This window comes from Rutidosis leptorrhynchoides, chromosome 5 (assembly GCF_046630445.1).
Source record: "Rutidosis leptorrhynchoides isolate AG116_Rl617_1_P2 chromosome 5, CSIRO_AGI_Rlap_v1, whole genome shotgun sequence".
NCBI classification, from domain to species: Eukaryota; Viridiplantae; Streptophyta; class Magnoliopsida; order Asterales; family Asteraceae; genus Rutidosis; species Rutidosis leptorrhynchoides.
In genome coordinates, this window is record NC_092337.1 from 102,977,589 (window position 1) to 102,992,519 (window position 14,931).

At 31.6% G+C, this 14,931-nt stretch overlaps 1 protein-coding gene across 1 annotated transcript; it reads left to right on the forward strand.

Moving 5' to 3' along the window:
* Positions 1–434: 434 nt before the first annotated feature.
* Positions 435–4,267, forward strand: LOC139846722 (cullin-3A-like). Its single transcript, XM_071836206.1, has 2 exons — positions 435–678; positions 2,114–4,267. Exons 1-2 carry the CDS (start codon positions 518–520, stop codon positions 4,152–4,154), a joined length of 2,202 nt encoding a protein of 733 aa, XP_071692307.1. The 5' UTR covers positions 435–517; the 3' UTR covers positions 4,155–4,267.
* The last annotated feature ends 10,664 nt before the right edge of the window (positions 4,268–14,931 follow it).

Consider the following 14,931-nt stretch of genomic DNA (forward strand, 5'->3'; position numbering starts at 1 on the left):
AAACACCTCAAGAAACACCTTGACACAAAAGACGTTAATCTTTAACAACAATCCTCGATAAATCTTCAATAAAAGGCTCGAAACTAATACGAACGAGACTAATATTGCGATAGAAAATATGTTTCATTTGAGCAATATCAGGTATATTTGTGGTTAGCGAAGAGTTATGACATGTTTGTATTTAATTATGAGTCAATTATGATATAGTGAAATGATTTGATGCAATGGACCTAATGTGACAAAAATAAACTTAGTAAACGTGTTAATATAGGTTAAAAATAAACTTGGTAAAAGTTTGCTTAACCCTAAGCAATAATAATAATAATAATAATAATAATAATATTTCCTGTTAAATAAAAAACGAAAACGTGTAACCCCGTAACAATCAACGAATTTTAATTTTATCAAAAAAGGGTAATCTCATATCTCATCTCATTCTCATATATTTATACTCGACAAAAATAGGGCCAGGTTTTGCAAAGTGTGTAATTTGGGGATTAATCGATTTATCACAAAAATGAGTTCACAGAAAAAGAAAAATTTTCAAATCGAAGCTTTTAAACATCGTGTTGTTGTGGATCCAAAATACGCTGAAAAAACATGGAAGGTTCTAGAGCATGCGATTCATGAGATTTATAATCATAACGCTAGCGGCCTTAGTTTCGAAGAACTTTACAGGTTTTTGATCTTCCTATTTTTCTGATTTAGGTTAATTTTAATTCAATTCGTTTTGTAGTTTTTACACTTCGATGATTGAAAACCTAGATTTATGGTTCTGATTGTTTTTATGATTTTGTATATGTTGATTCAATGTTATTAAGCTGTATTTATTTCATGATTTGATTATATATGCCTAAATTTGAATGATGTTGTAGAGAAAATGATATTTGGTATCAGGATGAAGCTTGATTGTTTGTATATATACTACTAATATATATATATATATATATATATATATATATATATATATATATATATATATATATATATATATACTACTACTAACTTAGAATTTTTGGGGGGCAAAGGCCCCTTCCTGCTCAAAAGAAGCTCTGGCTGTGTTTGGTATTGAACTATATAGGGGTATTAGATATATGTATTTGAATGAGTACTAGTGCTTTAGCTATCGTGAATTTGGTAGGCTCGGGTAAGTGTATGTGTACATGTACTAATTGAAATGGCCAGATTCAGAGATGATTTCAGACGTTAAAATGTAAGATAATTTACCTGGCAGCGTTGTTTGTATGAAACTGAATGTATATTAAATTGTTTCAAATTTATTAATAGCATAGTAGATATAGATATTAAATATTAAAGTTAAAACATCAGTACGTTTGTGCAACTGGTGCTGATACTCATGATTACAATATCTCAACCTATATCAACTAGTGCAACGCATTACATAGTCTGATAGTCACTCGAGTAGAGGTTGATAATTTTGCTTGGCCTTCTGTTCTAATACCCCCAATTTGCGTTTTTGGTTGTACATCTGCTTGAAATTCGTTCACTTGCTAATCCTTGGACCAAAGGAAACAGGTCTTCGTGCATTGTTAAATATAAAGGCTTTTTCGATATGCTGTAGTCTGTTGTGCCATCCTGTACTAATAGCCCTTATCATAACACAGGTCAATCGATGCTCGCTCTCGTGAGCTATATTGACTGTTCAGTAACAATGAAGAAATACAAATAGTATCTTTAGTTTGATACAAAAAATGGTAAATATAATGATGCATTTATGGCCTGCTTATAGTTCACATTTTTTTCCAATAGTTTTTACTTTTTACTCATTGCAATGGCCCTAAATTCCTATTGTACAACATCAATTATCATTCTAGTTGGCTAAATGTGTAAAGCATGTGTCAATGAGTTCTTGCAGTAATAATGCTCTTCAATATCTATAAAAAATGTTACTCCTAACTTACATTCTTTTCTGTTTAATGTTTTAACAGTCCTGTACTTTTTCACCTTGTCCTCCAAATTAGCATCTATTATATATGTTGAGTTTCATGATTCTATCATATGTAATGCACATTTTGAATTAAACCTATAGTAAATCTTATGTTTAGAATGTTGAAATTGATGATGTCATGATGTATATACTATATTTATCCAGGAACGCCTACAATATGGTGCTGCATAAGTTTGGAGAAAAGCTCTACTCTGGACTCGTATCAACAATGACTGCTCATCTAAAAGAAATCGCAGCGTCAATCGAAGCCTCTCAGGGCGCTTTATTTCTCGAAGAACTCGACCGTAAATGGACCGAACACAACAAAGCCTTACAAATGATACGAGACATATTAATGTACATGGACAGAACTTTTATCCCCAGTACACACAAAACTCCAGTTCATGAGCTCGGACTTAATCTATGGCGGGATAATATCGTTCACGCTATCAAGATCCAAACGAGGCTTAAAGACACATTACTTGACCTCGTGCAAAGAGAAAGGGGCGGTGAAGTTATTAATCGGGGCTTAATGAGGAACGTGGTTAAAATGCTGATGGATTTAGGTTCTTCCGTTTATCAAGAAGATTTTGAAAAACCGTATCTTATTGTTTCGGCTGATTTTTACCGTGGTGAATCTCAGTTGTTTATTGAAAGCTGTGACTGTGGGAATTACCTTATGAAGGCGGAAAAACGTTTGAACGAGGAGATTGAAAGAGTGTCGCATTATTTAGACTCAAGAAGTGAAGTTAAGATTACGAATGTGGTGGAAAAAGAGATGATCGAAAGCCAAATGACGAGATTAGTTCATATGGATAATTCGGGGTTAGTTAATATGCTCGTGGATGATAAATACGATGATTTGGGTCGAATGTATAATTTGTTTCGTAGGGTGCCTAATGGGTTGTCACTAGTAAAGGATGTGATGACATCACACATTCGGGAAACGGGTAAGCAATTGGTGACTGATCCCGAAAGACTAAAAGATCCTGTGGATTTCGTACAACGTCTCCTGGATGAAAAAGATAAACACGATAAGATCATCAATCTTGCGTTTAACAACGACAAAATGTTTCAGAACGCTTTGAATTCGTCTTTTGAGTACTTTATCAATTTGAATACTCGGTCACCCGAATTCATCTCGTTGTTTGTGGATGATAAGCTAAGGAAAGGACTAAAAGGGGTTAGTGAAGAGGATGTGGAGATTGTACTGGACAAAGTGATGATGCTTTTCCGTTTTCTTCAAGAAAAAGACGTTTTCGAAAAGTATTATAAACAACACTTAGCAAAACGGCTTCTTTCTGCTAAAAGTGTATCAGAAGATGCGGAACGAAGTTTGATTTTGAAGCTGAAAACCGAATGTGGGTATCAGTTTACTTCAAAGTTGGAAGGTATGTTTACTGATATGAAAACCTCTGATGATACAATGCAAGGATTTTATGCAGCAAATGGGCACGAGTTGGGTGATGGGCCCACACTTGCGGTTCATGTCCTCACAACCGGATCTTGGCCGACTCAATCGACTACCACCTGCAACCTTCCTTCCGAAATTCTCACTGTGTGTGATAAGTTCAAAAATTATTACCTTGGGACACACAGTGGACGCAGGCTGACATGGCAAACAAACATGGGGTATGCAGATATAAAAGCAACATTCGGTAGAGGCCAAAAGCACGAGCTGAACGTTTCAACATACCAAATGTGCGTTCTGATGCTTTTCAACAATGGAGACGGGTTGAGTTATAAGGAAATTGAACAGGCTACTGAAATACCCGCGTCTGATTTGAAGAGGTGTTTGCAGTCTTTAGCTTGTGCTAAGGGTAAAAACGTCTTGCGTAAAGAACCTATGAGTAAAGATATTGTGGAGGACGACACGTTTTTCTTTAACGATAAGTTTTCAAGCAAGTTTTACAAGGTGAAGATAGGTACAGTTGTTGCGCAGAAGGAATCAGAACCCGAGAAGCAGGAGACGAGACAACGAGTGGAGGAAGATAGGAAACCGCAGATTGAGGCCGCCATTGTTAGGATCATGAAAGCGAGACGGGTGTTGGATCACAACAACATTGTGACCGAAGTTACGAAGCAACTGCAGTCGAGGTTCTTGCCGAACCCGGTTGTGATAAAGAAACGAATCGAGTCGCTTATTGAGAGGGAGTTTTTAGAAAGGGACAAAGACGATAGGAAGTTGTATCGATACTTGGCTTGAAGTGAAGGAAGAATTTAAAGAAACTTGTCTTGTTACTTTTGTTTTGCAAATTATGTTCTTGTGGGATGGGATTAAATGAATGATGATTTACTTATGGATAATTGTTTCGGGCCTGTTTGTGTTGTTTTCTTGTGTGAAATTAGTTTCTTGCATAGTATTTGTTTTCTGATTGTCATTTGGTATGGTCTAGTCCTTAACCCAAATGATATCAAACTTGAAGCATACCAATACACCATTTCTAACTTCCGTTTTCATTTTCAATTAATAAGACTAGTGCCAATGAACACTACCTGCCATTTGCAGGTCTTAGAATGGTGCCATTGACACAGGCGCACCATCACACAACAAACAATTATACTTTTTCGGTTCCATCATTTTGGTGTAGGTTTGGATAACGCCTCTAATGTACGGATTCACAGGGGCTCAGGCCCTACTTAGTTGATTGACAATTACAAAGGCTTGCGAAAGTCTTACTCTATATATACACATTTGCTTTCTTCTAATACTTTCCACACAACTTCTTTCATTCTTTTCGCTTAAATAATCAATAATCAAGATATTCATCGTCTTGAATAGTATAGATTCGATTGATCTGATACCGATATATCAAAGTAGACATGCCTTGTTTCAGTCTTGTTAATAAGCTCAATGTGAGTAAAAGTTTGAAAGAAGACGAACTTTTACGACTAAGACACGCAGAAAGATTCATATCTAGATATAAGGCCGTCGTCGTCGAGCGTTTGGCAATATTACTTTATAGGAATGTTCCAATGCATTGAATGTAATCACTGGTATTGGCACAATTGTCTAGTAGCCTAGAAAGGTCTTTATACACGAGGTGATCAAAGTCACCCATCAATCATCTTAGATGTGGTGGCCTTGTACGGTTTATGTATTTGACACATTTTTTTGACAACAGGTTCAAAGAGGTACATCAATGTGCTTAATCAATCTAATTTTTTTAGTGATTTACTTCAAGATCGGTGTGATTCAGATTTGGTTTGTTCAATTGTGGTTTCATTGATGGCTACGATGTTAAATGGCTTCCTCAATTGGTTTTGGGGTGTGCATTATTTCCGTTTTTGATATGTTCTTTTTAATTGGTTCGGTTTGTTCATGTTTTGAACTTATACAACAAAAAATGGACGAATAACCAAAATTGAATTCGGTTAGGTTTCGACTTTTGAATTCGATTCTCGGTTAGGTTATGGTTAAAACCGAAAAACAAATAAAATAAAATTTTATTATTAAAAAACCTTTTAACATACTAAGTTACCAAATATGCATGATTATATGATACACACAGTACATAAATATAACAATTAGTAAGTGTTACTTCTTGATCAAATTCGAGTTCACAAAATATGAAAATACAATGTATGTAAATTTTTAGAGTATAAACAAAATCTTTATGTTTCACAATCACATCATAGCTACTTTATTCATTTATTTATTTTCAAAACGCTTAACTATTGAATTTTAATCAACCGAATTCGAAACTGATACATATATATTATTAATTGATACATTTATAAAATTAATATTATTAAGTTGTTATCGGTTTTGAATTCGGTTTCGATTAACCGAATTAGAAAAACTCAAATCCAAAAATCGAACCGAAAATCAAATATTGAATTCGATTTTGGTTTTAATCGATCCGAAAATTATTTGTTTCAAATTCGGTTTGATTTTAACTAGTTAGGATTCGATTCAGTATTCGAATTGAACGGTTTCAAATCAAATTTTAATACCCCTATTTGATTTGTGTTTTTGTTTATTGCTGCATATGTACAATGTATTTGGTTACATTAGGGCTTATGTGACCACCCCGTCAAAACACTTAACGGATCCGTCAGTTGGTCCCACAGCTGGATCGGACTTAAATGAATTAAATAAACAAAGTTGCATTCTTTTATTTCAAATGTTTCCCAAAAAGGAAACAAACCAAAATATGTAGTTTCAAAACAACCAACCATAGTAATAAACCAAAAGTTGACACAAAACTTTGCCAACAAACCCACAAGTTTAAATTATCCAAAAATAGAATGCAAGCTTAAGTTTCATAAATTGTTCATAAAATCTGCCCAAATGCATGCAGACTCTTCTAAACACAGCGGAAGCATCACAAAACTCGAGTACCTGTGAAAACATGCAAGTAAACTGTCAACACAAAGGTTGAGTGAATTATAGGTTTAAATAATAAGTAAACTTTAGACCACAAGATTTAAAAATGTTAGAAAACATTAAACATTATTCCATTATCAATGAGCCACCTGGTAACCACTTAACCCTTTATTTACCCTTGCCAAACACAATAAAAATATACACTTGAACAGTGTATCTACAACAAATTACGAAGTACTAAACATTCCGATTATAAATTGCTAGCGCGACTAGCTCGAAATGGGGTTGTCAAACCCGATAGATCTATCCGTAGGATTCGTGTTCACCGGTAGAAACCAATGATTACAGTTACCAGACTAGGGAATATTTTTGTCCAACTCACAATGAATAATTTACATTTAACTGTTACTTGTGTTTAAACGTAAATAAAAATTCATGTAATCACATCCCAAAAATATACTTTGAAAAGTATGTAAAAACGGAACTATAACTCACCTTAAAAGCAACTGAAGAAACCACACAAACAAGCGAACAACAAATAGAGTAAAGTGATCAGGAATGATCACAACGCCGATCTATAAATAAAGCAGGTCGATATAAATAACTAACTTAGGTCAAGTCTTAGTATGATAGCTATTGTACATGTTGCAAGTAGACATAGAACAATACTCGGCAAGCATCGGTTTGACTGGAACAGCGTACGGACACATACTTTCTATTTATAGAAAGTTTCTATTTTTAGCAGGTTTCCATTTTTGAAAAGTTTCTATTTTTGAAAAGTTTCTATTTTTGGAAAGTTTCCAAATTTAGAAAGTTCTATTTTTAGAAAGTTTTTAAATTAGGAAAGTTTCCTTATTTAGAAAGTCAACAAAAGTCAACTGAAAGTCAAAGTCAACCGAAAGTCAACTCAAAAGTCAACCTTGGTCAAACATAGTCAACATTAATTTGAAAAGTGTACATTATAATAATAACATAAGTTATAATGTTTATTAAAGTTAAAAGTGTATAATTAAGTCATAACATAAGTTTAATTAAATAAAATGAATTATTAAAGTTAATATAAGTTGAAGTGATATAATTAATATATCATAAGTATTTAATTAATTAATTAAATATTAATCATAATATAAGTATTATTAATTAATAATAAATTTTTAAATCATATCATAAGTATTATTAATTAATAATGAATTATTAACCATATCATAAGTTTCTAATTATAATTATTAAATAATAAGTATTTAATAATTAAATCGTAATTAAATAATAATTAAGTCTTATAATAATTAAATAATTATTTAATCTTTATTATAAGTCTTATAATAATATTCTCATAAAATAAATTTAATACTTATCATAAGTATTTTCCAATAATAATAAAAGTATTATTAATCGTAAGTTAAATTAAAATGTTAATTAAATCATAAATAATGATTAAATGATATAATAAATATTTATATCATAAGTCTTAAATAATAATAATTACTTCTTTTATCATAAGTGTTATAAAATATCTAGATTGTGTTATAAAATATCTAGATTGGATGTTAATTTTATTATTATTATATTTCTTGCATAGTAATATTTTATACTATAAATAGACATGTATGGTAACCATTTAAGTTGCACCATTTCTCTTGAAATATCAATATCAATATTTCTTCTCTCCTTCTTCTCTCTTTTCTCTCTTTGTTCTTATAACCATTAAAGGTAGTTATAAGCCTACTGAATTATAACACGTTATCAGCACGAAAAGCTTAGTGTAATTAAAAGATATCTCAAACGATCACGAATCACTAATCAAGGTATGAAATTATTAATAATTTTCAGACTCGAATATATCAAATTTTGGACTACTAACATTTATATTTATGTTATTTAAGTTATATATGGTCGGTTATACCACCTGAATTATATTTCTGTAATCTAACTTTTACTAACTTCACTAACATTTATATTTATGTTATTTAAGTTATATATGGTCGGTTATACCACCTGAATTATATTTCTGTAATCTAACTTTTACTAACTTCACTAACATTTATATTTATGTTATTTAAGTTATATATGGTCGGTTATACCACCTGAATTATATTTTCTGTAATCTAACTCTTATTAACTTCACTAACATTTATATTTATGTTAATAAGACCTCATGATTGTACGCAACACGTCATTTGACAACACGGTACTTTATGTACGCAACACGTCATTTGACAACACGGTACCATGGGTCGAGATTAATTCCGATCAATACGAATACGACGGGGTCTTTATATGTTATCTAACATTTATGATTACTTATGCAATTAATCATTATTTATTTCATGCATACTAATGTTTATTCTTAAATTTATAATCTTAAAAGTAAAAAAAAAAAAAAAAGGTAGTTTGTATTTTTATTAAAAGTAAATCTTAAAAGTTAAAATAAGAAAAAGTAGTTTGTACTTTTATTAAAAGTAAATCTTAAAAGTTAAAATACAAAAAGTAGTTTGTATTTTTATTAAAAGTAAATCTTAAAAGTTAAAATAAGAAAAAATAGTTTGTACTTTTATTAAAAGTAAATCTTAAAGGTTAAAATACAAAAAGTAGTTTGTATTTTTATTAAAAGTAAATCTTAAAAGTTGAAATAAAAAAAGTAGTTTGTATTTTTATTAAAAGTAAATCTTAAAAGTTAAAAAAAGAGATACAAAACACACATACACAAAATGCTATTTTTCTTTCTCATTTTCAAGTAACCAAAATACTTGAAATCTATAATTGGGTTCGGTTTTGGTGGAAATAAGGAAGAAGAAAAGATCCGTTAAGTAGAAGGTATAGATCGAAGCAAGGTTGGAACTTTGGGTGTCTACCGTTTAGAGGAACTCTTCTTTGAGTTTTCAAATTCGATTTTCAAAAGGCTACAAAGGTTGTATTCTAATCTTCTCTCGTTCGATTTCGTTAATTTGTTTTGTTTACTAAAGTTTTGTACAATGATCCGTGAAAGAGTATGATTTTATAAAGTTTTAAAAAATGCTTCCGCTCGCTTTGAATTAGTATCATACTCCAATAGGTATTTGGTTCAATATCTAAACAAATTTGATTTACATAATCCATTTTCTTAAAAGAATTCACACTATTTATTTTATGATGAGAGATTATATGTGTTAATTAAGATGAAAGAGAAGTATAAAGAAAAGAAACACTGCATATATACTTATAAACAAACCAAATAAAAAGGGTACACAAACAAAGCATAGTAATGTAAAACTATTTTCTAATGCCTAATTGTCTAATAATAAAAGGGACACTAACTTGTCTAATAAAAGGGACTCTGATTTGGCGGTACAGAGCCAAACCTTCTAACCTTGAAGATAATGTTCAAATCTTAGAAATGAGACGAAGATTGTTTCAAAGAATGAGAAAGATTGCTCGGTGTAATTGTCTTTCAAAAATAGAAAAAAATAAGTAAGGAAATGAAAATGGACATAAATTATTTATGTGTATACAAAGAGCCATAAGCATTATATTAGACTGTTTCTAACCGTGACGGTGACATCAAAGGCAAGTGATGTACTTTTTAGTGATGTGGCAATGTCAAGAGACGAAGTTAAATAAATGGGGAGTTAAAAAAAAATAGTCAAATTGTTTCAACGAACAAGGGTTCAATTGGATGTCTCTTAAAAAAAAAAAAAATCAAAATTTCCAGTTATTTGATTTAAAAAAAAAAAAATCCACGGGTAAGGCTGATGGATCCAATGGATCCGCATCCACGACCCGCGGGTGCTATCCCTAATTGTGACAAGTACGAATCAACTAAAAGTCTAAAAGATAAATGCTCTTATAGGGACCAAATGTTCACAATAATTGCCTAAGCTAGATATGAAACAAATAGTTCATCAAGAAAAAAAAAATATGCATCTAAAGCTTCTACTGAAAATTAATGTGCAAGGTACAACATATAACTATATGGTCAAATTCATTTGAGCCTTCGGAGTCACAAGTATATGATGTATATATATTACTCAATTAACAAAATAGTAAATCGAAATTAATTCATATGAATAGTAAAACGAAATTAATTAATATACTATTCACATAAAAAGCGCATATTATAAAAGCGCATATGATGAAAAACGCATATGATGAAAATCGCATATGATGAAAAGCGCAGCGCATATGATAAAAAGCGAATATGATGAAAAGCACAACGCATATGATGAAAATCGCATATGATTAAAAGCGCATATGGTGAAAAACACAGCGCATATGATTAAAAGCGTATATGGTGAAAAGGATATATGATAAAAAAAAAAAACACATATGGTGATTTATAAAAAAAAAAAAAAACACATATGGTGATTAATGGAAAGCACATATGGTGATTAATGAAAAGTATATTGTGAAAAAGAATCACAAATGTTTCTTGAAAGAATTCAAGGTAAGATATATGAACCAATTCATCCATCATGTGAACCATTTTGATATTTCATGGTTCTAATAGACGCATCTAGCGGATGGTCTCATATTTGTATGTTATCAAGCCGTAATATGGCATTTGCAAAGTTTCTTGCACAAATTATTAAATTGAGAACACATTATTCTGATTACACCATTAAAAGGATGAGATTTGATAATGCTGGTGAGTTAACATCTCAAGCATTTAATGATCATTATATATCTACAGGGATTGTTGTTGAACATCCAGTTGCTCATGTGCATACACAAAATTGGTTTAGCTGAATCAATAGATAAACGCTTACAGCTAATAACTAGACAATTGATAATGAGTACAAATCTCTCAATATTTATATGTGGACATGTAAATTTACATGCTGCGACATTAATTCGCATTATACCATGTGGAAGTCGTAAATATTTTCACTTAATACTTGATTTTGGCCAAGAGCCAAATATTTTCTACCTTAAAACATTGGTTGTGCAGTGTATGTTCCAATTGTATCACCACAACACAATAAAATGGTTCTTCAAAGAAAGATGATAATATATTTTGGATATAAAACATCTTCAATCATAAGATATATTGAACCCATGATGGGTGATGTTTTTACAGCACGTTTTGCTGATTGTCATTTTAATAAAACATTGTTCCCTAGATTAGGGGGAGAAATAAAAATAAAAAATAAAATGATGCTTCATGATGTGAACATCAATTAAGGTATATTGAACTCGCACAAAAGAATGTGAAACGAAAGTTCAAAAATAATGCATATGCAAGAACTTGCAAATTAATTACTTTATGCATTTACAGATATAAAAAATTGACTAAATCATATATACCAGCGATAAATGCTCCAGCTCGAACTGAAATTCCAAAAGCTGGCAATAATGTCACTGTTGAGTCTTTGCCACGCATCAAACGTGGAAGATCAATTGGTTCCGAAGATAAAAATCCTCGAAAAAAAAAATCAGCTGATAATGAGGTAAGAGAAAGTGTTCAAGAAGAACCACAAATCAATATTCCTTCTGCAGAGGATATTGATAAATGTAAATACTAAAATTGCGATAAATTATGCAATATTATGGAACCGAAATGAAACTAAAATCTCTATGAGATATTTTCATATAATGTTACAATGACATCATGAATAAAGATGATGATCTGGAACTAAAATTTGTCATTGAATATACAAAATGGACATGATTGAGCTCAATGGAAAGGAGCAATAAGAGCTGAATTAGAATCGCTCGATAAAAGAAAAGTTTTCGGATCAATCGTTATCACTTTTAAAGATGTGAAACGTATGGGATACAAATGAATTTTTATCCGAAAAGAAATGTGCAAATGAAGTTACAAGGCAAAACTAGACTTGTAACTCAATATTTCCCACAAAGACCAGAAATGAATTAGGAGGAAAAATTATCCTCCTGTAATGGATACAATTACTTATTAGATACTTAATCAACCTGGTAGTTATTTAAATGCATCTCATGAATGTTGTTACTACTTATCTGTATGGATCACTTAATAGTGATATATATGAATATACCTAAAGGGTTAAGGTATCATAAGCATCTAATGTAAAATCCAAGGGAATATATTCCATTAAATCACAAAGATTTCTAAGTGGGTTTATACAAACGGGACGTATGTGGTATAACCGATTAAATGACTACTTGATAAAAAAAAAGGGTATAAATATAAACTTATTTTGCACGTATGTTTTATAAAAACAATGTTCGGATATGAGATCGTAGTTGTTTATGTCAATGTTCTTAACATCATATGAACAAATAAAGAGATCTATGAAATCATTCAACTTCTAAAGAATTATTTTGAAATGAAAGATCTTGAAAAAACCAAGTATTACCTTGGATTGCAAATTGAGCATATGCCTAATGGTTTACTTGTACATCAAACAACTTATACCGAAAAGATTTTAAAACATTTTTTTTAAAGACAAACTCATTGTTGTTAGATCACTCAATATTGACACTGATCTATTTCATCCCTGCGAAGATCATGAAAATCTTAACAGATCGGAAGTTCCATATTTTAGTGCAATTGAGGTTCTTATGTATCTTATAGATTGTACAAGACCTGACATTTCTCTCGCAGTTAATTTGTTGGCAAGATTCAGCTCAAATGACAATGGAGCGGGATCAAACACATATTTTGATACCCTTGAGAAACTGCTGATTTAAAATTATTTTATTCTAACGTTTCAAAACAAGATTTGGTTGATTATGTATATACAGGTCATTCATCAAATCCTCATAAAGATAAATCTCAAACTCGATATGTATTCCTAAATGGAGGTACCACAAAATCATGGTGTTCTTAAAACAAACACTTGTTGCAACATCATCAAATCATGACGAAGTGATTGCATTATATGAAACTACTCAAAAATGTGTTTGGTTGAGATCAATGACACAAATCATTATTGATTCTTGTGGACTAGAACGCTATAAAAGACTAACAACTATCTTCACCAACAACTATATATGAAGATAATGCAGCTTGCATAATACAAATGAAAGAAGAGTATCAAAAGTGACTGAACAAAATATAAATACTGACGAGGCGCCAAAGCCATAGACGGTCTTAACGGTCATAAGTTTGATGGAAAAGAATGGTATATTGGTAAGGCTCAGAAAAGACTACAAGGGAATAGGAATTGAAACAAGGGTTTGAGCAAACCATGAAGGAGACTGTAGACAAATCACAGGGGCCAAACTTGTACATAAAAGATTTAGATGATACAGTTTCAGATGAAAACCTCAGATTTTTCTCATATACTCAAGATATCGTAAAAGACAACCAGATTAAAATGAGATACGTTCAATCAACAACTCTGCTGATCTTTATACCAAAGCACTGCCAACTGCTATTTTCAGAACACACGTTCATAATATTGGCATGAGGCATGTTCAGAAGATGTAACAACTCAGGCGTTGCCTACTTGAGGGGGAGTCAACTCTATACTGCACTCTTTTTCCCTTAGCTAAAGTTTTATCCCAATGAGTTTTCTTTAGCAAGGTTTTTAACGAGGCAGTACTAGTTATTCTCTAATAAAATTGTCATCCAAGGGGGAGTGTTATAAAATATCTAGATTGTGTTATAAAATATCTAGATTGGATGTTAATTTTATTATTATTATATTTCTTGCATAGTAATATTTTATACTATAAATAGACATGTATGGTAACCATTTAAGTTGCACCATTTCTCTTGAAATATCAATATCAATATTTCTTCTCTCCTTCTTCTCTCTTTTCTCTCTTTGTTCTTATAACCATTAAAGGTAGTTATAAGCCTACTGAATTATAACAATAAGTAATTAATTAATAATGAAATTCATTATTTTTATCATAAGTTTTAGAATTAATCATAAGTTTTAATTCAAAAGTTCATCGGGTCGTATCTTGAGCCCCGGGTGTCGATTTCTGGCGAGCCTTATATGCATCTCCGCCTATTCAAACCACCCGACACAATGGTGCACTCAAGAACACACCAAGAACAGTCCTCAAGTCGTGGTAATCAGCCATGACACCACTTGGACCTTCAATTTACTCAAAACCGTGTTTTAGTCATAACGGGTGAACCGTGGCTCGGATTTAGGTGACCCGAACATGAAAGTTCGTCCCACCATCAGTCCTAACACACTAACACACCCTAAAGACTCCAAGGAAGGTCACAAAGTCGGACCAAACCTGGTTTCATGTCAATCCACATTTCAATTTTAACAAAATACTAATTCGATCATAACAAGGGCTCCGGGAATCGAAACGACATGAATCCGGAGTCTAAAATTAATGTCTTGATGAGAGGAACTCATCTAAATAGTTTATTTTAACATTTATATCAGTCACAAACTCAGAATACACGAATTAGCTGCTGTCCAGAATTTTACAAACCGAAAACATGTGATTTTGAGTACATCTATGCATACAAACACCATGACAATAATCCACAAACATCATACTACTAAATAATCATCAAAATACAGAAAATAAATGAAAAATTGAAAGTTCTAGGGTTAGGGTTTATACCCTAATCGAGAAACGATTAATGTTATCGCGTAGAGAACGGAACGAGGAACGCGTTTATGTAGATGATCTCTTGATCCAAGCTTGATTTTGGTTGATGATGATGATGATATGGTGATGAATGGCGACGGCCAAGGAGGGAGAAGGAGGAGAGAAAAAT